General features: G+C 38.7%; 2 protein-coding genes across 2 annotated transcripts in view; both read left to right on the forward strand.

The window, feature by feature from the left end:
• The window catches only part of LOC116413486 (adipokinetic hormone/corazonin-related peptide receptor variant I-like), a 180,320-nt gene extending 178,110 nt beyond the window's left edge, over positions 1-2,210 (forward strand). The window contains exon 8 of the mRNA XM_052902479.1: positions 907-2,210. Coding sequence (XP_052758439.1) covers positions 907-1,005 — 99 coding nt within the window. The 3' untranslated portion in view covers positions 1,006-2,210. The remainder of the gene's footprint in view (positions 1-906) is intronic.
• A 2,815-nt stretch (positions 2,211-5,025) lies between these two features.
• Positions 5,026-27,822, forward strand: LOC113523142 (AP-3 complex subunit beta-2). Its single transcript, XM_052902497.1, is given in 23 exon segments — positions 5,026-5,255; positions 6,748-6,855; positions 7,971-8,109; positions 9,343-9,503; positions 9,992-10,135; positions 10,613-10,718; positions 11,336-11,555; positions 11,746-11,855; positions 12,146-12,180; positions 12,182-12,387; positions 13,656-13,764; positions 15,258-15,369; positions 16,738-16,984; positions 19,014-19,201; positions 20,701-20,795; positions 21,326-21,385; positions 22,656-22,776; positions 23,040-23,208; positions 23,353-23,561; positions 24,442-24,580; positions 25,499-25,608; positions 26,307-26,410; positions 27,125-27,822. Coding segments are annotated over 23 exon segments (3,150 nt in total). The 5' UTR covers positions 5,026-5,148; the 3' UTR covers positions 27,276-27,822.
• The last annotated feature ends 94 nt before the right edge of the window (positions 27,823-27,916 follow it).

The following is a 27,916-nucleotide window of genomic DNA, read 5'->3' on the forward strand; positions in this document are numbered from 1 at the left end:
TATATATATATATATATATATAATAGAATAATAGCTAGATATAATTAGAATCTACAGACAGATTTATAACAATAGAAATCCAGAGATTGTTTTATGAATTTATACAAACTTATCCACGGGGCATGGATCTCAAATTTGTATTGACGCGGAAATTCTATTTATTAAATCCATTCATTCATTTATAGTCTATGATACTCTTAAATGAAAAGAGAGGTATTCCACTACTGGGCAAATGTCTCCCCCAACACTTTTCCCTTTGTATAGTTAATTCAATTAATTAAATTTATATTTGTAATTACACAAATAAAGCCACGACAAACTGAAATCTGATCGTTAATTATTTATACTGAATTGGTTCCTCTTTGTGACATTTCGAAAACGCTCGTCATTGGTCTTTGAAAGTGGTGGTTTAAACGAGAAGGTAAATACTGAGAATTGCGATTAATGGAAACGCTGTAAAATGTATTGTAAATTTTATGTAAAGGACAATAAAAGAAACTAGAGGGAGACTTTGTACAAAAGTCGATTGCTTAGGTACCTTTGTCCCATTCGTGTTTCAACCGTGAAGCAGCTGTGTTTGCATGGCTGTGTTTCGGTTTGAAGGGTGGGATATGGCGTGAATTTACTGGGTACAGAGAAATAACACCTGAGTCCTCAGGAATGGCAACGCATGGGGGGTATCATGGGCGAAACAGTATACTCTGTTATGTCCATAGTACTGCTCATGTCTATAGGTGACGGTTACCACTTTCCATCAGATGGGCCGTCAGCTTGTTTGCCATTCTAAGTTGTATAAAAAAAATACAGTAAAATGTATATAATAATTAATTTATCGCGATGGGCCTACTGACTTCTCTGTCATTCGTCATTAGTAACTCCAGTGTAAACATTTTATTTGTCTTTCAGAACGGCCGAGTCCGGACCAGGCTCGGGGTCCGTTTCGCGGAGACGTCCCTGACGGCGGTCCCGGACCGGGCGGAGCCGCGGCCGCGCGCGCCCGCCTGACGGCCGCCGCCGCGGCTGCTGTGCGCGCGCCACGAGCGCTGCCGCGTGCTGCACGAGTACTACCGCGAGCGGACCGCGTCCGCGCCCGCCCTCATGTAGTACGCCTGGTGGCCGCAGCGGGCCGCGGCCCGGACCATGATTCCCAGCGCGGCGCGGATTGTGATATGAGGACCACTGACACCACCGGCCACGCTCCCCACCATTACTACGTATTGTTGTAGACGTTTTATTAAAATACACTAGAGGGACCTTATCGAAACCACCGACGTCGTCACAATTATTGTTATAAGGCTATCACAGATGGAGCTATAATCTATCTTATTATATTATTATATATCACGGTGTTTGTTACCAAACTCCTCCGAAACGGCTTTACCGATTTTTATAAAATTTTGTGTGCATATTGGGTAGGTCTGAGAATCGGCCAACATCTATTTTTCATACCCCTCAATGATAAGGGTCACCCTCCCCAATATTTTTTTTAATGGACTAACAAAATATTCTCCAAATAATGTATATGGCAAAACAACGTTTGCTGGGTCAGCTAGTATTAATATAAAACATAGCAAGGGATATTTTAATGTAATAACTACCGGTTTAACTTACGTGTAATTAGGTCTTGAAAGCTCGGCTAGTTTCGGGACCATTCGAAACCCTTAATCGTGAGCAACTGCGCGAGAGTTTAACCGGTAGTTAAGGGATATGACGATATATCTTCTATAGCAATCTTCGAGTGACCACAGACGTAGCTCTGATATATATTTTTATTACGTCACCAAAATGTTTGGATAGATATAGTACGATATACTTATTGTACATAGCATTCATCAAATCAGCCTTAAACCGCCCAATGTTGAACATAAGCCTCCCCCTTGGGGGGTTTGCCAGTAGTTACCACGCTTGGCAGATGATTGACAACCACAGTCAGGCTTTAGAGATGTTTTAAGAGGGACGCTGCTGCCCATCCCTCGCACACTCTTAATCGGCTCTTACGTCACCTACGGAATAGAAAGGGGCGACCTATTCTATGCCAAGACTACACATTCAAGCTATGCATATTGCAGCATAGGTGCATAGCATTATGCAGAGCTAATGAGTGCAAAATATTTTATTATAGCTGCCGTTTATGGCATCTTGCTATAGCATATAAATATAGCTTAAAATATCATCAATCAATCATCAGCTAAAAAACTAGCCATGATCGTTTTTAGACAGAAACGCATAGAGGTCGACTTAATACCCTTTTTTTTTATACAACTTATAATGGCAAACAAGCTGACTGCCCACCTGATTGAAAGTGGTAACCGTCGCCTATAGACATGAGCAGTACCATGGACATTACAGAGTATACCTACTGTTTCGCCCATGATACCCCCCATGCATTGCCATTCCTGAGGACTCCGATATTATTCCTCTGTAACCAGTAAATTCACGCCATATTCCACCCTACAAATCGAAACACAGCCATGCAAACACAACTACTTCACGGTGGAAACACGAATGGGACAGAGGTACCCAAGCAATCGACTTTTGTACAAAGTCTCCCTATCATAATACCAAGATACCTTTATACACTTTTATACAAGATACACCCTGTACCATTTTTTTAAATAGATGATAATGGAATGGTAGCCCCACCCGCGCAATTCAAATATACTCTGTTGTCCATGGTACTGCTCATGTCTAGAGGCGACGATTGCCACTTTCCATCAGGCGGGCCGTCAGCTTGTTTGCCATTGTAAGTTGTATAAAAAAAGCAATAATGATGATGATATTACATGCGTAAAACACAGGATTGTACAAAACAACGTACCTACCACGACAAAATCCATGTTCAACAGTGAGCTGTGGTGTGGCGAAGTGAGCTGATATAAAAAAATATATTTTTGTTGTGTACAAAATTTTCAAAAAAATTATTTCGCTTCTTTTAAGCTTTTGTACAAATACTAGCTTTTACCTGCGACATCGTCCGCGTGACCTAGATATATTTATATGTTTACTAACCGGGATAAAAAGTAGCCTATAACTTTCTTCATCTCATATATTACGTATATTTATTTATTTGAATACAGCTACAGTAATACAATTTACATTATATTTACTATAAGAAACTTTATAACTAAGTAAATTATTTTAAAATTGTACACCGTTTATTTAGACGCACATCATTAACTCATAGTAAATTACAATAATAATAAGATAACAGACAAACAAACTCACTTTCACATTTATAATAGATATTTATAAAGACCTTATATTATATAGATACCACCATACAAATACTTCGAGAAAAGCGGGTCAACATTTTCATACAATTTTGCGTGATAAATATTTATGAGTGTTTCCTTTACAACTACTATATTTAGTTTGTTGCACCTTTTTAATGCGAAAAACTTATTTAATTCATTAAATAATTAAATATACATATGTCAAAATACATTATATCTATAAGTATATAAAACACTTATAAAAAAACCGAGTCAAGTAATTTGAAAATTAGCACACGTAAAGTTGACCCGTTTTTGAGGCTCGATTCTCTATCTATGTAATCTAAGGTAAATACATATATAAAAAGGGGAATTCTTATTAAAACAATGAAGTTACTAATATGCTTAACAATCTATTTAATAGGTAGGTATATGAACTGTGATTACTTGCTAATAATTATGTAAGAAAAAAATAAAATATTGAATAATTTGTAAATATATAGCGTTGTACAAAATAATTTGTATTAATTGTATTTTCGTTTGTATTTTGTACATCGATGTTATAGACGAATTGCTCAATAAAAATGTAAATACAAATTAAGTATGATATATTTGTATAAAACAAGGTTCTTAACAATAAATTGACGTCAAGTTGGTATTTTTTATTGGTGTTTATTTATTTTATACCTGGTATACTTCGACCTCTAATACACCCTATTAGGGGACAAATATTCAAAAACCTTGAAATACGTATTTATAAATTTCTAAATAGAAGTGTGGATATGAAATGCCATGATTCTAACTTTTAAAATAATATATTCCAATACAACTATTTATTCCTTATTCCGCCCTTTTCGAGGTAGAATTTCCGAAAACTTTTCCTTAGTAGATGTTTACATCATAAAATATATCAAATACCAAAATTCCAAGTTTTAAACTTGTAATGATTTTGCTCATGTCTATGACGGTTACCACTTTCCATCAGGTGGGCCGTCAGCTTGTTTGCCATTCTAAAATAAAAAAATAGCTGTCCGTAGATGAATCAGTCAGGAGTTAGGACAAACGAAAATAAAAATATAATTAAAAAGTGTAACTGTTAACTTATTGTGGGTTCTTCTGATGACAACATTCCTAACCCAACAGCAAAACCATGAAAATGGCATTTTATAAGAGCTTATAGACAAGTCTATTTGAATAAAACTTATTTCTATTCTATTCTGTTTCATTTTATTCTGTTTTAAATAATATATAAATAAATAGATTACGATTTTTTCAACTAAAGAAACCATTTAAATATTTTGTTATTTGTAATAATTTTGCTTCTAGAAAATACTTAACAAAAATTTATGTTGATTTCACAGAGATATGGTACAGATAAACAATTCAATCATTCTTTTTATTTTCCGAAGTTCCATTCTATTCTTTTCTTAAACTTGAAATAGATACATATCGTATGCAAGTATTTACATTTACTATACGTGTCACCTTGTATGGATTTGTGAAATTAAAAAATATACTTCGGTTTAATAGAAAAAGTTACATGAATAGAATAATAAGTACGAGAAAGTTTGAAATTAGCGCCAGTAACAAAAAGATTGCAAAACTTTATAAAGTCTTTTGGTACCGACATATATAGATATATTGCAGCGAAAAGAAAGCCAAATTTTTAGGTCAACGAGGATATTTCAAAATACCTAGATCTACTTTTTGAATATTTTTTTATTTAATTCCCTAAAATTAAGGGAAATGGCTCAAATGTTAGTAACATTAATTGCAACATCAAATTATCAGTTTAACTGTCAGTCATACATCAATCAACGACGTTAACGTCAACAAATAGCCATTTAGTGAAAGGGTGTTTTAATATTTTGTTTTAATTGAAATATAAATACAAATAAGTGAATAAGTAAATGTGTGAATCCAAAATATAGTGAAAATGACGAGCATATCATCATATAATAATGTTACGGTGGTCACAGGAGAAGTGGAGTATCCAGCGAATGATCCAGCATCAGGAGCCTTCTTCCAGCCGGATTATAAGAAGTAATATTTATTGTATATGTTTTTTTCTGTTTACAAAATAAATACCTTTTAAAATATCCTATAAACCTTATTTCATTATAAATAATATTGTCTGTAACCAAATATTTAAAAAGGTTACCCCTTTTGATAAGTACTTAGCATAGCTACTTTTTTTAACCGTTTAAAAAAAAGAAAATTCTCAATTCGGTTGTAATTTTTTTATATTTGTTACTTAATAACTCTGTTAGTTGTAAACCGATTTGGAAATTTTTTTATCTGAAAGATATACCCTTTTTTAATGGATGGGAATGAAATGGTAGCTCTGCGTGCACCATCGATACACGCTGGCGGGGCACCACTGAGAAATGACATGAAGATGAACGCAGGTCAATTAGCCCATCATGATGAATTCCACAAGTACTACCTATGATAGTTTCTGAGATAAACTACATAGAGGTCGACCTAATAGAGTATATTCCTAACATAGTTATTTGTGTTACACATTAATTGACCTAAGTACTTAATCATACTATCTTTATATCTGTTTACAAAATTGTATTGAAACCACCAACACTCTCTCATTAAAGTGTTTCATTTATTAATGTCCGAGATCATATATTTATCTTATGTAAGTATTATTTAATAAAATACATATTTACATGTATATATTGACATGAAGATGGGTAAACTTAATGATAAGAGGTAAATACTTATGAGTATGACATTAATAGTTATGGCATTATTTTTGTGCAGGGCCATAGCTAGATCCAAATTTAAAATAGGGCAAAAGAGTTTTTTGGTATGGCTGAAGCCATAATTAAGTAACTTTGAAAAAGTGAATATGTCTAATTTTCTTGGAACGTTAAAATTTTAAGATAGGGCATTGGACCTTTTTATGGAAGGACATTGCCCATCAATGTCACCCACTATCACCCCTAGCTATGGCCATGTTTTTGTGTCATAGTAGTTTTGTGTGGAATCTAAATATGAACAAAATGACGACTCTTTTTTTTTTTAAAAAGAACCACCAATTTTTTTTATCATTGTAAATAATCAAATTAATTGATACTTAAGTAATAACAGTTACTACTTTAAACACCTTTTTAATTTCTAGAAATTATCATCCTAACAATATGTAGTTTCTGGAAATAAAATGATTACTCTTTCATAAACAACTTGGATTGGCAAACAAGCTGGTGGTTTCAAATGGGTGATAATGGCATAATAATCCCTGTGTTAATGGTCTATACTAGCGGGATACCCATGAGGAATGATAGGTGAGAATTAAAAGGCAATTCAGTTAGCCCATTGTGATGAATACACCTAGAATTCAGCATGAAGGTTTCCAAGGGGAACCACATGGAGGTTGATCTAACAGGGTATATAACTAGAAATGGGACTGATAGTCTGCATTACTAACACCATTGCCTATAGGCACTAGGTAATACTTTTCCCATACTCATCATGGAACTCATAAAAATAATTAGGTTATTATCATGTCAATACTTTACAGGAATGATGATCTGAAAATGATGCTGGATGGATCTAAAGACTCCTTAAAACTAGAGGCGATGAAGAGGATCATTGGCATGATAGCAAAAGGAAGGGATGCATCTGACTTGTTAGTATAAAGAACATATTAAATTATTTTATTTTAGAAAATCCAGCAAGAACTAGATTAGTACTGCATACAATTTCTAACCTCAAATTTAAAGTCGAGAGATTCTAACTATATCAGCAGAGTAAACACTGCCCTTATCATATTATTGTTACTTGATGAAATGTGAGCAATTTATATAATCAATGGTCAACAATGTTCCTGTCTACTTATTTATTGTGAACTGGTAGATAAGAAGGCTCAATAAATTAACAATATAAGACTTATCAATTGCTTTATTGTCAATATTATATATATATATATATATATATATATATATATATATATATATATATATATATATATATATATATATATATATATATATAAAATAAAAAGTTATAAAAAATTTTTTTTTTTAAAATGGCGATCAAAAATATATAAAATATATAGAAAAATTCTTACCTTGTTGCTTCTTACCCCTGTTTTATAGAACTCCAAGAAGTCTGTCACCAACATAATTATATTATACTAGCTTTTACCCGCAACTTTGTCTGTATAATTCAGATATGTTCATTGACCAGGATAAAGGTAGTCTTTATCCCATGTAACATGTGTATACTAAAATTTTTTTATACAACTTAGTAAGGTAAGCGTCGCCTATAGACATGAGCAGTACCATGGACAACAGAGTATACTGTTTCGCCCATGATACCCCCCATGTGTTGCCATTCCTGAGGACTCAGATGTTATTCCACTGTACCCTGTAAATTCATGCCACATCCCACCCTTCAAACCGAAACACAGCCATGCAAACACAACCGCTTTACGGTTGAAACATGAATGGGACAGAGGTACCCAAAGAGGTACAAAGTCTCGACAAACCTAACATTCAAATACTCCTAATGAGGTTGGCATACATAGGTGTACTAAAGCCTCAAAAAAATTAAAAAAAAAATCTCAATGTCCTCTACCCAAAGGCTGCGTAGAAGAAATTGCTTAGCAATAAGGCCGCCTTTTCTCTCACTTCTTATTAAAATTTACAGTATTTATTATTTTTAAAATACAATTAAAATATAAATAAATTAATATAATATACAAGTAGTACAACCACTGAAGTGTCTTCGACATAATTGCAGGTTTCCAGCAGTAGTGAAGAATGTAGTATCGAAGAACATTGAAGTGAAGAAATTGGTGTATGTGTATCTCGTGAGATATGCTGAGGAACAACAGGATCTGGCACTGTTATCCATTAGCACTTTCCAACGGGCACTCAAGGTAAGTGACATGACTTATGCTATAATAAAACCATAATACACAGGGTGTGAGAATATATAGAACCATGAAACAAAATTGAAAAATTTGGTTATAACTTCATGTAACATTTTACACCTCCACTTAAAGAATGGAAAGCAAGCCACGAAACAAGATTTGAAATGAATCGTTTGTCTCGAAAGTTAATTCTGCTATCTAAAAGTATTTTATTTATTTATTCATTTTACACTTTATTGCACCAAGTAAAAAGAGAAATAACAAATACAGTAAATATTAATTAGAAGTGATACAAAAGGCGGCCTTATCGCTAAGCAATCTCTTCCAGACAACCTTTGGGTAGAGGACATTGAGAAAAAGACAAAGGGTAGGTGGCGCACTATTATATAAATATTATCATATACAAACATATATACATACATACATACACATACATATATAATATATACACAATTAAATATATACATAACATACACATACTTAACAGCAGACATACAACAGAAAAAAAAAAATGACGAAGTAAAACGAAGAGAGAACAGACAGAGAAAGTAGTCTATTACATTGTTTTTTTTTTCTCCTACCAGCGTAATTTATCAATATGATTTTTATCAAGTGATTATCAGATGTCTAAGGCGAAATATTTGCCTATTTATAAGCTTTTTAAAATGGAATAAAAATATTTATTACCAGAAAAACACAGAAAATACAGTAATATTATATATAACATGTGTTTCATATTATGCAAAAGGAACGTGCTTAGCTGATGCTGTGAGTACAGCTGCACAACGCTAGTTTAGTTTAGTTAGCCAGTTCTCTTAAAAAAATACAAATGGACAACTGCAATTGTATGTTACAAGAATGTGTCCTTTATGCCAATACTGAACTCCATACAATCAGAATGTGACATTATACATAAACCAAAATCTGTAAATAGAATGTAATTTGAAGATATCAGGCATGGCAACAATTTTATGTCTCAGATCAATTCATCATCATCATCAGTTTTTTATTAAACTAATTAAATTATTATTTAATTATTTTGCGGAAGTTGATTGATTAGAATTTTTTTTTTAATTCCGCCACTGTTAGTATGTGTGCGACTGGCAACACTCGAAGATTGACTACTATTTTTATTACCAGAAGTTCTAAAAACTTCCATTTAGTAGAAAATTGTAAATTAAAAGTAGTAATAAATTTAATAATACTTTAACATTAGTTTTAATAATTAAATGCTACCAGGACCCGAATCAACTGATCCGCGCTAGCGCCCTTCGGGTGCTGTCGTCCATCCGAGTCACGATGATAGTACCCATAGTGATGCTGGCCATCAGGGACTCGGCCAGCGATATGAGCCCATATGTGAGGAAAACTGCCGCTCACGCTATACCGAAACTTTACAGGTACTAAACATGTTTATAATAAAATTATATATATTCTTTATTGCACTAAAACATACAGTAATAATAATATATTAGTAAAGTTAGCAATAGTGAACTTATCTCTAAAAGAGATTTCTTCCAGTCAACATAATACAGTGGCATTGGAAATAGTGAGTGGGCAGGCAAACGACAAAAATAAATATTTAAATATTTTACAAATCATTACATATGTGGGATCGATATTTTTCATAGAACAACTTTTCAAAAAAGAATTTATATTTTTAATCTTTACAAATATCCGTCTTTATAGCTCGTTTTTCTAAATCATAATGTCATCCGCAGTACAATGATACAACAGAAAGGTAATACATACATATACATACATCCCTCTCTATCGCACGCTGTCCCTTTCTTTCACTTGAAAATGCGATCGTGTATTCCTTTAAAATTATAATTGCGTTATAATAATATACATATTTATTAACATAACTGAGCAAATTTTCTTTCAGCTTGGACCCCGACCAAAAAGAAGAATTAGTGTCTATAATAGACAAGTTATTATCAGACAAGGCGCCCCTTGTCGTCGGCTCGGCTGCAATGGCCTTTAACGAAGTGTGTGGGGACCGCATGAGCCTTATACATAGGAGCTACAGGTAATTAGGAACAATAGCTTGTGTAAATATCACTAGATATGGCTTTATGAGCAAGCCAACTACGGGCAAAACTCCTCTTATGGGGGCAGGCTTATGTGATGATAAAGATGGCTTTATGATCATAGCCCTTTACTTTTGGGGGGGAAAGGGATTGTTAGTAATGGAGACTGAGAATCCCATTGCTAGCAATATATCCAACCAGATCGACCTCCTTGCGGTTCCCCCTGGAAACTATTATGGTTAATTCATGATGGGCTAACTGGCCTGTTTTCATTCTCATCTAACACCCCTCACAGGTGCTCCGCCAGCGTATCCCGTTAGCGCAGGCGGAGTTACCATACCATTTTCACCCACCAAAAAAAAAAGCCCTTTGCTTTTGGCGGGATATTTTTATAAAAAAAAAAAGCTAGTCGTGCATATCTTTTCAAGTAGCAGGTACTTATAAAATTAAATATTTAAATAATTATTTTGTTTCAGGAAATTGTGCTCATTACTGGCGGACGTGGATGAGTGGGGACAACTGGCGCTGCTCAATATGCTCACGCTGTACGCGAAGACATGTTTCCCCGACCCCAACACTGATGTATGTTGTTCAATAAACATCACCATATAGTTTTTTAACATGTAGCAATTTCTCAATTCGATTGTATTTTTTTTTATATTTGTCACCGCATAACACTGTCTGCGTCAGGGATGTCTTTCTCTAGAAAGCTGTTCGATTCTAGAATAAAGACATATGGGTATATGACCCCGGCCTCTCGAGCCGCTACAGTGCCCCCCCCCCCCTTTCGTTTCCTACAAAAGTCCCTTATTCCTCTTATTTACCAATTTCCTTTACGCATTTCCAACGTTCTCTTCCTTTTTTGCCTCAATCCTTTCCTCCATACCGTAGGTGGCGGAAACCACCAACAAATGCATTCCCAAAGAGGGTTGACGTCAGGCAGGTGGCCGGTCGTAAAACTATAAGCCAAATCTTTTTGTAATATGGATAAAAAACATATTACGCCGACCCTAAATAATAATTGGGATAAGGGTAGGAAGACGACGATGACATTATAACACTGTTGGATTTAGTTTTTTTTTTTTTTTTTTATCTTATATGAAAGGATATATTTATACATTGATCCCATAGATTTTTTTAAATTAGTGCAGTAGTTTACTTTTTAAATAAAAATAAAATGGTTTTGCATTTTATTACAGTCGTATAACAGCGACAGCGAGACCGAGAAACCGTTCTACGAGTCATCAAGTGAGCCTGAAGAGGAAGGCGAGGGCGAGGGGGTGCAGAAATCCAAGTCGCGGACCGCCAGTGTCGACCCTGACCTTCGGCTGCTGCTACGCGCCGCCAAGCCACTGCTGCAGAGCAGGAACTCCGGCGTTGTCATGGCCGTAGCGCAGCTCATGTACCACTGCGGACCCGGTCAGTCACTTCTTCCTCTTCTTCAACCTAAGTTTATCGCAGACTCTAGCCAAGATTAACTTCTCATATTTCTGTTCCACTTGTCTTTAAAGAAAGCCATATGGTCTGCTTAATAGTAGCACCATAGATAGCTGCAATGATAATGGAGTATTAGCGAAATGGAGACATAACCATAGGGTTTCTGATGCAGCACAAGAGTTGCCGCCGGTGGCAAAGGCGATGGTGCGGCTGCTGCGAGCGCCGCCTGAAGTGCAGAGCGTGGTGCTCACCTCCGTTGCTGCGCTCACCGTCTCCAAGCGGGTACATACTATATAATTACTGTATCTTCACACTTTACACATAATCGACGCTCACCTAAACTGTACACATAATACACGCTTGCCTTAACTGTACACATAACACACTCTTGCCTTAACTGGACACATAACACACTAGCCTTAACTATACACATAACACACGCTCGCCTTATCTGTACACATAACACACGCTCGCCTTAACTGTACACATAACACACGCACTCTTTACTTGTATACATAACACACACTCGCCTCAACTATATCATGCTGAATTGAATAATTTATTTTCGACAGTCTCTCTTCGAACCGTTCCTCAAATCATTCTTCGTCCTTAACTGATCCGACGCACATCAACACTCAAATTGGAGATCCTAACCAACTTGTACACAGAACACACTCCTGTGGTGCCTTCCAGACCTATGTACACATAACACACGCTCGCACTATCCAGGCGATTGGCCGGTTGGCTGTGCAGATACAGTCTGAAACCGAGACCTGCCTCAATGGATTACTGCATTTGTTATCTAGCAAAGATGGTAAGCAGATATTTTTTGTATTGAATAATTATATCACCGTGCTGAATTTAGAATAACCCCTTCCTTTCCCGTTGGTATTTAAAAATCGACAGTCAGGGCGAGAGATGGACACCGTTCCTCTTAAAATCATCTCTCGTCCGTACGTCTGATCCGACGCACATTAAGCTACTCAAATTGGAGATCCTAACCAACTTGGCTATGTTCAGCAGAGGACAGTTAAAGGCCGATATGATGAATTATATAACAGATTGTGTACGGAGGAATTGTTTCAAATAATGCCCACAGCCACCTTTTATCATCACCGTTCACCATCGCCAGGGAATTCATTCTCACATTACTGAACCTAAATGATCACGTGCAAAGCGGTTTCAAAGAAATTTTCTTCCGCGAACGCTCCGGCTTGGAGGTTTTATCTAAAGACCTACAAGATGGCTTTTTCAAAAAGGATACATTATTTTTGAGAATAAATTATTTTTCAGGGATTCCCAAACTTATTTTTTTTTTCCCATTTTGAGAATAAAAACCACAAAAAATGGGGCATTATTCAATATCAACAAATCATCCCCCTAACCTCTACACAACGCCCCCATTTTTTTTTCTGGGTCTCTTACCGCCTCCCTTCAGACCTGTAGCGCCCACAAGGGGTATTATCGCTCACTTTGGGAAAGGCTGGGCTACAGTGATCGTTTATCAACAGACGGGTTGTATGCTTGTTAGCCACCTTTGTGGTATAAAAAAAAGAGAAAAATATATATAACGAAAAAGATTATCAAAACATTTTCAGTGCTGTGTGCATCATGTGTTGCATTATAAATTAGTGGAATGTTTTGAAATGATAGGAAAATTAAATGGTAACAATCAATATTTTTTTTTATGGGTGAAAATGGTATGGTAACCCCGCCTGCGCTAACGGGATACACTGGCGGAGCACCAGGGAAGGGTGATAGATGAGAATGAAAACAGGCCAGTTAGTCCATCATGATGAATTCATCAGGAAATAACCGTGATAGTTTCCAGAGGGAACCGCGAGGAGGTCGACCCGGTTGGGTATATTGCCAGCAATAGGATTCTCAGTCTCCACTACTAACAATCTCTTTCCCCCCACAGTTAACATTAGGTAGTGTATTTGATGATGTGCTCTGTACATTGATTGAATTTTACAAATTTAATTCTATTGGCAGATTTCTTTTTTTTTATAAACTTTGTTTAGTTTTTATTGTTATTGATTGTTTGTGTGGTAGCGTAGTTATATTGAGTGTGCGGTGCAGAGTGGGTGGTGTGCGAGGCGGTGGTGGTGGTGAAGCGCGTGGTGGGCGGCGGCGCCAGCTCCGCGCGCGCCGCCGTCGCCCGCGCCGCGCGCCTGCTGCGCGCCGACAGGTACCGCACTACCATACCACCACACTGCACACCACCACACCACACTGCACACCACCACACCACACTGCACACCACCACACCACACTGCACACCACCACACTGCACACCACCACGCTGCACACCACCACACCACACTGCACACCACCACACTGCACACCACCACACCACACTGCACACCACCACACTGCACACCACCACACTGCACACCACCACGCTGCACACCACCACACCACACTGCACACCACCACCACACTGCACACCACCACCCCACACTGCACACCACCACGCTGCACACCACCACGCTGCACACCACCACACCACACTGCACACCAACACACCACCACACCACACTGCACACCACCACACCACACTGCACACCACCACACCACACTGCACACCACGCCACACTGCACACACCACACCACACTGCACACCACCACACCACACTGCACACTGCACACCACCACTGCACACCACCACACCACACTGCACACCACCACACCACACTGCACACCACCACACCACACCACACTGCACACCACCACACCACACTGCACACCACCACACCACACTGCACACCACCACACTGCACACCACCACACTGCACACCACCACGCTGCACACCACCACACCACACTGCACACCACCACACCACACTGCACACCACCACGCCACACTGCACACCACCACACCACACTGCACACCACCACACCACACTGCACACCACCACACCACACTGCACACCACCACACCACACTGCACACCACCACACTGCACACCACCACGCTGCACACCACCACACCACACTGCACACCACCACGCTGCACACCACACTGCACACCACCACACCACACTGCACACCACCACACCACACTGCACACCACCACACCACACTGCACACCACCACACTGCACACCACCACACTGCCAATCTAATCCTGATAAGGGTTTTCATTCAGAATAATGCTCTGAATTCACTGTTTTTTTTTTTTTTAATGGGTGACAATGGAATGGCCAATGCCCGCGCTAGCGGGATACGCTCGCGGGGCACCAGTGAAGGATGATAGATGAGGATGAAGCGGGCCAGTTAGCCCATCGTGACGAATTCAACAAGAATTGTTCACGATGGTTTCTAGGGGGAAGCACGTGCAGGTCGATTTAATAGGGTATATTGCTAGCAATGGGGCTGTCAAACTCCATTGCTAACAATCCCTTTCCCCCCTGAATTCACTGTTTGTTTTGCCAACTTGTCCCTTACACTTCGCTTAAAATATATGTAATACTAAATAAATCAGTAAATCTAAAATATCAAAATTTGTCATTATAATAATTGTAACAATCTTTACTAAAAGTGTTCACTTAAATGTTAACTTAAATTTTATACATCCATATTTTTACAAATAAAAATATTTATTTCATTTCATTAAAATACACATTGTTACAAGATTTTGATTTTCTTTACCTTATTATATATATATATATGTATGTGTGCAGGCTGGCCGGGGCGGCTCGCGCGGCGGCCGTGTGGCTGGTGGCCGAGCACGGCGCCGCGCGGCCCCGGGCTGCCGCCGTGCTGGCGCACCTCGCCGCCGCCTTCGCTGACCAGGTAAACCCCCACATCACGTCACGGGACGCGCGCAACCACTACGACCGGGGAGAAAGGAATTGTTACTAGCAATACACCTTATCAGGTCGACCTCCACGCGGTTCCCCCTGGAAACTATCGTGGCCATAGTTAGCCCATCGTAATGCATTCTAGTGGAATTCATCACGATGGGCTAACTGACCTGCTTTCATCCTCACCTATCATCCCTCACTGGTGCCAGGCCGGCGTTTACCGATAGCGCAGGCAGAGTAACCATTTCATTATCACCCTTAAAAAAAACGATTCATTGCTCCCTTGTTACGGAAAATTTTACCATTTGTTACGCCATTTGAAGAAAAATCTCCACTCTTACCCTCTACTATTTTATATTACTGTAGCACACACACACACACACACACTCAAAGAAAAAAATTGTTACCTTTTTTTTATACAAATACAAATAATTTTATTTTGTTTGAAAGGTGGTATAAAAGATGGTATGTAATATTTAAATATTGTTCACACTTTTCACCGGAATCTGGCGTACACAATTTATTTAATTGTGTCTACGTTAATATTTTCCTTTTAAAAAATACAATCTCTTTCCCCCTCTTTTTGTGTATTTTTATCTGTTGGCTGTTGTTTCTATGCAATAGAAAGTTGTTATAATTAAAAAAATGCAAAAAATGACTCCAAATATGATAAAATTAATATCTATGGAATCAATATAAGTTAAAATACTTGATTAAATTGATTATAAAATATTGAAATCGGTTCATTATTAGGGTAGTTTAGTATATTCAAAGTATGGAAGGTTTTGCGATTTAATAAATCTAGTTAAAATATAAGCACATAATAACGTAATCCTTAGAAATGTACTTTTATTCTTGTATATTATGATAAACTGAAGTGATACAAATCAATTGTCTATCTATTTGGTAATTTCCTTATTATAAAAAACTAAAACCTACGAATCTATTTCAACTATCACACTGCTTTGTCACTTTCTTTCAAATTTGAAATTCAGCACAAAAGAAAAAGACAAGAGTTTAATAGCTAAAATAGGTTTATAAAAGGTTTTTTTTTTATACAACTTAGAATGGCAAACAAGCTGATGGCCCACCTGATGGAAAGTGGTAACCGTCGCCTATAGACATGAGCAGTACCGTGGAAATAACAGAGTATACTGTTTCACCCATGATACCCCCCATGCGTTGTCATTTCTCTCAGGACTCAGGTGTTATTCCTCTGTACCCTATAAATTTAGGTTCCTTCCCCCCCCCCTCCCAATTAGGGGAGACCTATGTCCAGCAGTGGACAGATAACGACTGATATAATAATGATTATCATAATCCATTAACGGGCACCGACGATGATGATGGTGTACAGGAGGAGCTGGTGAAGCTGCAGCTGCTGTCGCTGGCGGTGAAGCTGTGGCTGGCACAGCCGGAGACGGCCGCACTATGCCGCTACGTGGTGTCCCTAGCTCGTTACGACGCCAGCTACGACGTACGGGACCGCGCCCGTCTACTGCGCCGCTTCCTCAACCCCACGCACGAGGGACAGTTGGCGTCCAAGGCTCACGAGGTCTTCTGCCCGGAGAAACCTAAACCCACCATCCAAAGTAGCTTCAAAGGTATGTGCCTTGCGTTGACATTCCAGTTTTTTTTTATTATGCTTATTTTTAAGGTCGTATGGTCCCGGCGTAGAATAGGTCACCCATTCTTTTCCCGTGGGTGTCGTAAGAGTAAGGGAGAGCACGGGATGGGCAGTAGCGTCTCTCTTACCAGAGGGAGACTTTGTACAAAAGTCGATTGCTTGGGTACCTCTGTCCCATTCGTGTTTCAACCGTGAACCAGATGTGTTTGCATGGCTGTGTTTCGGTTTAAAGGATAGGATATGGCGTGAATTTACTGGGTACAGAGGAATAATACCTGAGTCCTCAGGAATGGTAACGCATGGGGGGTATCATGGGCGAAACAGTATACCTTGTTATGTCCATGATACTGCTCATGTCTATAGGCGACAGTTACCACTTTCCATCAGGTGGGCCGTCAGCTTGTTTGCCATTCTATATTGTATAAAAAAAAATAACAATAATCGACCTTTTCGCGGTTACCTCTGGAAACTATCGTGATTGATTCACTAGTGAATTTGTCACGATGGACTAACTGACCTGCTTCACTTCACCAATTATTCCTCACTGGTGCCCCGCCGATGTATGCCGATGGCGTAGGCAGGGTAACTATTCTATTATCATTCATTAAAAAAAAAACTCAGTGCATTTAACTATATCAACAACTGCTAAATTCATTTCATATTTTCTTTCATATTTTCTACTCTTAGTAGCATGCTTGAGAGCGCCATCTTGGAGGGATTTAGAACTGTTGTTTACAGTTTACTGCTAGATCTATACATATATATCCCTTATACGAGATAGTTCTTACCTCTACCCTGCATGGCAAGTGTGTTGGGTATATACTAGGACTAAAGTACAGGATATTTGTGTGTATACTCGGCGTCTCGCCATAGTATGTTTTTTTTTTTTTGATGGGTGAAAATGATATGGTAACCCCGCCTGCGCTAACGGGATACGCTGGCGGAGCACCAGTGAAGAAAGATAGATGAGAATGAAAACAGGCCAGTTAACCCATCATGATGAATTCATCAGGAATTAACCATGATAGTTTCCAGGGGGGACCGCGAGAGGGTCGACCTGGTTCGGTATATTGCTAGCAATAGGATTCTCAGTCTCCATTACTAACAATCCCTTTCCCCCCTAGTATGTGATGTTAGGTTATAAATTATATAGATAGAGCGTATAGCCTCAAAAACGGGTCAACTTTTTGCCATCTAATTGTCAAATTAGCTGACTCGTTTTTTTTATCAATGTTCTATATACTTATGTACACTTATGTATACTTATGTACTTATATTTAATTACTTGATAAATAAAATGAGTTTTTGCGCATTAATAAGGTGCAGAATTTATAAGACAAATTAAATATAGAAGTTATAAAGGAATCATTCGATAATTATTTATTTCTCAAACGTGCTTGGAAATGTGAGCATTATTTTGACAATCTTCTTCGAGATTAATCAAAATTGCCGTACTGGCCAGATACATGCGGGCAGCGGCCGACAAAAGTTGTATGAAAATCCATATCTGTCATGTTTTGCGGCCAGATAAATTACTATGTAAACTCATATCTGTCCTGTAATTTAAAAATGAAATGACCCTTTACTTTGAAACATGATTACTAAGGAGGTAACTAATAAAAGGTTTTATTTAAATTTCGAAATGACTTGCAAATAGAAAGCTATTTTATTGAAAAAAAAAAACAAAGGAATATTATGGCGCGTGAAAAATTATTATTGTTTGTTATTCGTCATTGAACTTAAAAAGTAAAATTGTGTTTTTAATTTCCGCGCATTGTTTGAGAAAAGTACTATACAAGCCTTTGCCACAACTAGGCATTGATGGACTCACTTATGTGTGCCTCGGCTACGCCTCAGCTCACATATGCACGTTCGGCCATCGATGCCTCAGTTGTTGGTCGCAGCAGTATGCACTATTATGCAAAATTGTATGAAAAGGTTGATCTAGGTTTTTCTTAGTATTTGTATGGAGACAGTGTATGTATGAGTTGTGAGGATGGTTGCAGAGCGGCAGCAGTTCACGGTGGGGTCGCTGTCGATGTGCACGGGCGCGGCGGCGGCGGGCTACCGGCCGCTGCCCGCGCCGCCGCCGCGCCCCCTGGCGGCCGCGCAGCGCCGGCCCGAGCCGCCCGCCGCCGCCGCCGCCGCCGCCGCCGCCGCCGCCGCCGACACCACGCCGCGCCCGCCCACAGTGGTAACCGTCGCCTATACACGTGACCAGTGCCGTGGACATAACACTACACACACATACTGTTATCCGTATACCTATATACTTCGCTATAATAAGAAATCGCAAATTTCCGGGCTCACATTTGGAATTCAAAGAATGAAATCCTCAGCACATTGTCCCAGTGTCTGAACGGTCCCATTCAAAAGTATTGGTTGTCCGTGCACCGAGACAGGAACGTTCAATAATGTTCTTTTGTTTTTATCTAATAACCGCATATCTAATGTTCGCCGCACCATAACTGTAAAATTACTTGCTTTGACTTCTACGAGACAGGCTTTGCCTAGTGTGGGGTCATAACTATATTGTACTATAGGCTAATTTTGTTAAAGGAAATAAAGATATTCTATTCTATTCTATTCTATTCTATAACTGTGTTTGCTATATTATTTACTTTACTTTTTATAAATTATGTTTTTTTTTTTATAAGTTTTGATTGTTATATTTTTTATTTCTTTATTCATTAGTACAAATATGTGTACATGGCAAACTTAATGCTAAAAAGCATTCTCTCCCAGTCAACCATAGGGAAGTGTCAGAATACTCGAATGCGGTACTACTAATTATTGATATACATACATACTAAAATTACATATATAAACGAATAAATATATATGAATAACAAATATACTTACACATATATGATATATACTATACACGAATTTGGGAATAATATAAAGAATACATATATTTTTATATGTAAGAACACGTTGTAATACAAATTTGGGTTAATAATATATATTATTTTCTTTCTTTTGAGTCATAATCTTAATTTATTTATTTTTATATATGTTTTAAAATCATTGAACTAAATTTCTATTCTAGGTAGTATATTCATTTATTTTAACATCCACTGTATAAGTAGGTAGATATTATATTTATTTATAGTATATGTATTTATGTAATATTTTATTATGTATCTTAATATTTTATTTAACTGTATATTTGTTTATGTACACTAAATATTAATAGTTGTAGCACTTCAGCTGCCCCCTAGCAACATGTTTTCTAACTGCATTGGGTTGACTGGAAGAGATCTCTGTCAGAGATAAGTCCACCCTTGCTCACAATATTTATAAATGCATTAACATTGTAATTTATAAGTGCAATAAAGAATATATAAATTATTATTATTATTTTTATTTAATTTGTTATATCTCTCATTTAGAGGTAGTTTTAGACACGGGCCAAAGCCAAGTGTTTTTGGAATGATAGGAGCTTACGGACCAGGCGACATGTATTTAAAACTGCTGCTTTTTGGAGAAGTATACATGTGGAGGGTTGTATACATAATGTTTATTATTATTATTATATGGGTAATTCTCTTACAAAGATGGCGGACCATGTTCCCACTCTTCTCTCTATGGTATATGAACTTTGAAGTTCCTTTTGAAGATTTTATTAAACTCTAATTTTACATGTTCATCGATGCTGCTTCATCTCATTCGTATATTTTTTTCTTACAGAAAGACAAAAGCTTTTATTCCGAACCGGAGAGCAGTAGCTCGGGCTCTTCATCGTCATCATCTGGCTCTAGCAGCTCTGAAGAGTCTTCTGACGAGTTAGTACCATTTTCATGCAAAATTTAAAATATATCCACTATTATATACGCCGGGGGGAAAGGGATTGTTAGCGATGGAGTTTGGCAGCCCCATTGCTAGCAATTTGCTCTATCAGGTCGACCACCATCGTGAACAATGCTTGTTGAATTCGTCACGATGGGCTAACACACTGGTGCCCCACCGGTGTATACCGATAGCGCGGGTGGGGTTACTATTTCATAAAATATATATATACCCATATATATATATATATATATATATATATATATATATATATATATATATATATATATATATATATATAGGCGACGGTTATCATTTTCCACCAGGTGGGCCGTCAGCTTGTTTGCCATTCTAAGTTGTATAAAAAAAAACTAATTATATGCTGTCCATACTCCTAATGGTGAGACCTAGAGTTTTAGCCTAGTTGGAGTTCCATCACGCACATTCTCTCTTTTACTATTTAAAATTTAAATGTAAATAATAAATTTGTATTATTTAAAAAAAAAAATACAATTACAACTTTCAGAGAAGAGAGCGAGAATGAAGAGAAGAAACCCGAGAAACAGAAGCAAGCCAATAACTACAGGTAATTATATCTTTGGAATCATATGTCACTACATAGTGTAAAATAAAGTCGCTTCCCGTCTGTCTGTCCCTGCATCGGATTTTGATGACGTTTTTTTTTAATAGATAGAGTGATTCAAGAGGAATGTTTATATGTATAATACATGTATAATATAGTAGAGAAACATTGATAATTTTAGAGGTTTCTAATGTGATGTGATGTGCATCCGTGCGAAACCGGGGCGTGTCGCTAGTTTGTTAATAAATAATGTCTTTCTATGGGTTATATAATAAATAACGCCATGTGGTCCCGACATAGAATAGGCCACCCCTTCCTTTCCCGTGGGTGTCGTAAGAGTCGACTAAGTGAGGGCGAAGGATGGGCAGCAGCGTCCCTCTTAATACATCTCTAAAGCTTGACTGCGGTTGCCAATCCGCCTGCTAGGCGTGGCAACTACTGGCAAAACCCAAAGGGGGAGGCTTATGTTCCGCAGTGGACAGTTAAAGGCTGATATGATGATGATGATGATGAGTGTCTTATTGACACGTATACAGTTTAGTATAATCAAGAAATAAGGCATTATCATCACTAACAACCCCCCCTCTCCCTCCCCCATTTTTTTTTAATAAATGGTAAATAATGGTATGGTAACCCCGTCCGCGCTAACGGTATACACTGGCGGAGCACCAGAGAGAAATGATAGGTGAGGATGAAAAAGAAGGTCAATTAGCCCATCGTAATTAATTCACTTAGAATTCAGCACGATGGTTTCCAGGGAGGGCCACGTGGAGGTCGACCTGACTAACAATGAGATTGGTAGTCCGCATTATTAACAACCCTCCCCCCTCAATCCCTCCCCCATTGCTTTCACTGCACATGTTTGGTATTCATGCGACCTAAGATACATTGAATATAGTTCTCTCTACCAGAGGGAGACTGTAAAAAAGTCGTTTGCTTGGGCACTTCTGCCCCATTCGTGTTTCTACCGTGAAGTAGTTGTGTTTGCGTGGCTGTGTTTCGATTTGAAGGGTGGGATATGGCGTGAATTTACAGGGTACAGAGGAATAACACCTGAGTCTTTAGGAATGGTAACGCATGGGGGGTATCATGGGTGAAACAGTATGTGTGTGTACTGTTATGTCCATGGTACTGCTCATGTCTATAGGCGACGGTTATCACTTTCCATCAGGTGGGCCGTCAGCTTGTTTGCTATTCAAAGTTGCATTAAAAATAGCCTAATTGTACTGAAAATTTATGAGTATATTACAATGGGTGTATACATAAATTACAGGTCGTCGAGTTCGGGCACAAGCGACAGCGGCAGCGGGAGCGGTAGCGAGTCGTCGGACAGTGAAAGCGGATCCGAGAGTTCAGCGGAGAGCGAGGACGATTCCCATAACAGTAGTCACAAGGTCAGTTTTGTTTTTAACATAGAATATAAAACAAGCTCTCGATCAACCTGACTGTCACCGGGGGGAAAGGGATTATTAGTAATGGAGACTAAGAATAATATATCTAATATTGCTAGCAATATACACAACCAGGTCGACCTCCTCGCGGTTCCCCTGGAAACTATCATGTTTATTTCCAGATGAATTCATCATGATGGGCTAACTGGCCTGTTTCTAAGTCTGGTAAATGGAGTTATTATACAATAAAAATTATGTAATTGTAGGAAGAAGAGAAACCGGTGAAGTCGGCTGCAAAAGAACAGCAAAAGAAGAGTGAGAAGTCAAACCTTGAGCTACTGCTGGAACTAGACGAAGTCGCCAGCTCACTGCCGACCATGACGCCTACATGCGGGGGCTTCCTGTCCCCACCGTGCGGACCAGTCGCCGCTGATGGTCAGTTACATTTCTTCACAATGCATATGAAAAGTTATAAACCATCTACCCCCCCCCCCTCCCCCTTCGCTCCACGCCCCTGAAAATAGTCTTAAATACGCCAATACTTGTTTAGTCAGTCTATACATTGTTACGGTGTAACAGAGGACGCGATCACCCCTGTGGGTCCCGTGTACACGGCGCCGAGTGACGTCCGCGTGGAGCTGGTGCCGCGCGTGGTGTGGGGCGGCCTCAGCGCCAGCCGCCGCTGGCCGCGGACGCCGCACCTGTTCTCGCACCGCATGTGCGCGCTCGAGGTCACCTTCACCAACCACTCGCACCACGACGTCACCAACATCAGGCTCAACAAGAAGGTAAGTCAAGCACCTCCTTTTTCTACGTCCAAACTCCCGTTCGTAGTGTGTATTGTAGCTTGATTACTGGCAGTATACTCAATCAAGTCGACCTCCACGTGATTCCCCTTGAAAACTATTTTAAGGAATTAGATTCTTTATTAATATAGGTTTGTAAATTTTATATTTAGATATGCATTATAACACACTTTATTCCTGTTATAATATAAATACACAAAGTTAAATATGCAAAGGTGGCAAAAAAAAACGCCTGAAATACTAGGGGTGTCACGTGTACGCTGCCGTCCCTGAAGAAACCTTAATATACCCATTTTGAAGAACCCCATACTGTAGTCTCAAAGGAAAACCTCAGCACCTCAATCTCTCACAGCCTGAACGTTCGCGGGAGAAAATTTCTCTGAAACTGCACTGTAGGCAATCATTTAAGTTCAAGCGTGAGGATGAATTCCCTGTCGATGGCGAACGGTGCGTAAAAGATGACTGTGGGCATCATTTCAAACAATTCCTCAGAACACAATCCATTATACAAGCGGTAGAACACACAAAGGGGGGCAGTCTTACCTTAGACTTAAAAGCTCGATACCGCCTGTGAGCTTGGGATCGTCAACAATTCTCATGACATCATAGCCCATCTTTGAACCGAGTCAAGAGAATCAAGCTGGTGTCTAGGTACTCGGGCCACCGATGTGAGCAGCACTCCATGTGTGGCCGGACTTGCAACTTGGTCTCAGGGTGAAGTACCGTTTTCCTCTATGGAGCCCTCGAGCTTTTTGGACGCTCTCTTGCTCTTTGAAAGTACTCAATGTAAATTCCAATGGCCGCATAGTTAACCCTGTAATTAGTTGACGAATGCAGTGTGCTTTGTACCGTGTGCCGGCAGACGCTGTCGGGGTCGCAGGCGATGCACGAGTTCGCGCCGGTGGCAGTACTGTCGCCGGCCGCCAGCGCCACCGTCACGCTCGGCGTCGACTTTGCAGACACCATACAGCCCATCGACTTCACCCTCGCGTGCTCGCTAGGTAACTGGAGACCACACTTCATCATTCATAAATCGTTTTATTTGAAGAAAAATTACTGCAAAAGACTTATCGAGTAAGAATGAATGGACATGTTGGTAGGGGCCGCCCTACACGGACTTATCGTCATAGTCGTAGAATACTGACGGATCTTTATATGTAATCTTTGTCAGATCCGTCAGTATTCTACGACTATGACGGTACGTCGACCAAATAGGCGACGTGCTGAAGAAGGGCCAAATTAAAAGTACCCGTAACCGGCGAGCGTGTATGAAAAGATTGATGAATGTGGAAGAAGCGAAAGAGGTTTGTTTGAATCGAAGCATTTGGTGTTCCATTGTTTCTGCCTATCCTAATGGGGGATAGGCGTGACAAATATGTATGTATGTAAAAAGTAAGTTCTAATAACTCTCATAATGGATTTACCTCAAGATCTAGTCTATCGATAGAACAACACAGCAATATATAACGTCTTATTCTTTCTTAAATATACGGTAACGTGTCTATTGATAAATTTATTTGCCACACATTTATGGGAGCTTATTAAAAGAAATTTAGATTTTTTTATACAACTTAGAAAGGCAAACAAGCTGACGGCCCACCTGATGGAAAGTGGTAACCGTCGCCTATAGACATGAGCAGTACCATGGACATAACAGAGTGTACTGTTTCACCCATGATACCCCTTATGCGTTGCCATTCCTGTTTCTGTGCTGTGATCCACTTGATCTATCAACTTATGTATAAATCTCTCTTACTCTCGAATTTGAAATAAACTGAATAAACTTTATTTCAAATTAAGTAGTTTAATAGACATTGTTATAAATATATTTGTCCGTCATGTTTCTTAATAAGTTTAAATCATTCTGAAATAGCTAGACTCCAGGCATTGATAAACAATTTTTAAATAAATCACGTCAGGTGAGGTGCCGGTGTCGCTGAGCCCACCGCTGGGCGAGCTGATGCGCGCGGTGAGCATGTCCGAGGCACGCTGGGCCGCCGAGCACAGGAAGCTGCGCGGCATGACCGAGGTTACAACACTACGACTTTTACACGATATGAAATTACAATATTTTTTATGATACGTACTCAAATTGGCAAGCAAGCTGACGACGCACTTAGCGGAAAGTAGTAACCGTCACCAATAGACATAAACAGCAGCGTAACAGAATATACACTTAGGATACTACTCATGTACTGTCAATCTGGAGGACTATGATGTTGTGTCAATACTCTCACAGATACTCCAGAGGGAGAGTTTGTACAAGTCGTTTACTTTGGCACCTCTTTCCCATTCGTGTTTCTACCGTAAAGCAGTTGTGTTTGCATGGCTGTGTTTCGGTTTAAAGGGTGCATATGGCAGTGAATTTACAGGGTACAGAAGAATTACACCTGAGTCCTCAGGAATGGCAACGCATGGGGGGTATCATGGGCGAAACAGTATACTCTGTTAAGTCCATGGTACTGCTCATGTTTATAGGCGACGGTTACCACTTTCCATCAAGTGGACAGTTAGATTGTTTGCCATTCTAAGTTGCATAAAAAAGTGAAAATTGCCTATCATAATCAAGCCTTCAAACCGAAGCAGGCATGCAAGCGCTGCTGTATCACAGCAGAAACGAGTGGACCAAGGTGCTCATGCAGACTTTTTTAGTTTCGTTCTTTTTTTTTAGGAAAAAGACCCAAAAGGAAACATCTTTTATTATGTAATTCTTTTCTACATTTACAGTGTGAGAAGAAAGCAACAAAGTTAGAAGACGAGCAAGCGATTTGCAAGCGAGTCTTCGAGACGGCCAACGTCGGCGGTATCACGACCGCGGGGGACGTGCTCAGGTAAACGCTGCTTCTTCCAACTACCACAACTTTCCAAGTATTTTACTTCTTAGCACAAGTTTTATAAATGATAATATATGCCCACTAGACATATTAAACATGGTCAAGGGATGGGCAGAAGCATTTCTTTTAAAACATCAAAGCCTAACTGCGTTTGCCAATTCGCCTGCCATATTACTAGAAAAATCCCCCTTATGGAGGATTCCTATGTTCAGCAGAGGATTATTAACAGCCGATGGTATTAGGGGCATATTAAAGAACGCCATCGAGTCCCACATTAAATAGATTTTCTATGAATAGTAGATAACTAATAAGTCGATTGTTTGGGTACCTCTGTCCCATTCGTGTTTCAACCGTGAAGCAGTTGTTTGCATGGCTGTGTTTCAGTTTGAAGGGTGGGATATGGCGTGAATTTACTGGGTAGTAAATTCACGCCATATCAACGCATGGGGGGTATCATGGGCGAAACAGTATACTCTGTTATGTCCATGGTACTGCTCATGTCTATAGGCGACGGTTACCACTTTCCATCAGGTGGGCCGTCAGCTTGTTCGCCATTCTAAGTTGTATAAAAAAAAAGATAAATATTACCTTTTTAAATATAATGAGAGTGTATTTACAGGGTAGAGAACAATAGAAAAAGCCTTGCCTGTATTAATACAAGATATTATTTACCCTAATTCATGCCAATGATATAGTAAATCTTTGTTTTAGGTTTGCAGGAAGAATGATATCATCACAAGATCTAGTGTTACTATCCGTCAAGATAGAGCCGGACTCTACCAGGGTAATAGCGAACTGTCAAAACATGGCCGTCGCTTCGCTGCTCGCCAACGAAATAGCACAAGCTTTCACTAAGTCCTGAGAAACAAACGGCCAAAGTAAAGCATATGTGCGTGCTAAATGACAAGTCTACTAAGCGGCGTCCAGAAGAATGTATTCAATGATAAATGCGATGTTATTAAGATGTTAAAATTGTAAATAACAAATGCTTATCCCATATTTGGGACTTGATTAGATTGATGACTTTATCCCCTACCTCAGACAGAGCACTTAAAACCAATACTGGTGTTATTAAGTCATTAGTCATTTTAAATCTCACTTTTTCTGTTGGTTTTTTGACTCGCAAAATATAGGATATTTTAAAGCTTATTTGTCGTGAACACTATTCACTCCAAATGTATAATTGATATTGACCCAACAAACACCCTGACAATTATTTTTTATTCTACCCTCTTTTTCTGAATTTTGCAAAATATTTTCAGTCAAGAGTAAACCTTGTCTTTATTAACAATTAAGTTTAAATTGAATTATCAAGAAGACTATTATTTGCTTTTGAGATTCATAATTAAAATATATCATATTGTATCGTTTTTTTTTTTAATTATTAAAATATATTTATCAAAATGAACGATTTTTTTTTTCATATTATTACCCGCGTTGACAAACGGCTGAGTACACTGCAGTGTTCTACAATTACAGGTATAATTTAAAAAAGAAATTATG

Source organism: Galleria mellonella, unplaced genomic scaffold (genome assembly GCF_026898425.1).
Source record: "Galleria mellonella isolate WM207_F2 unplaced genomic scaffold, CSIRO_AGI_GalMel_v1 utg905, whole genome shotgun sequence".
NCBI classification, from domain to species: domain Eukaryota; kingdom Metazoa; phylum Arthropoda; class Insecta; order Lepidoptera; family Pyralidae; genus Galleria; species Galleria mellonella.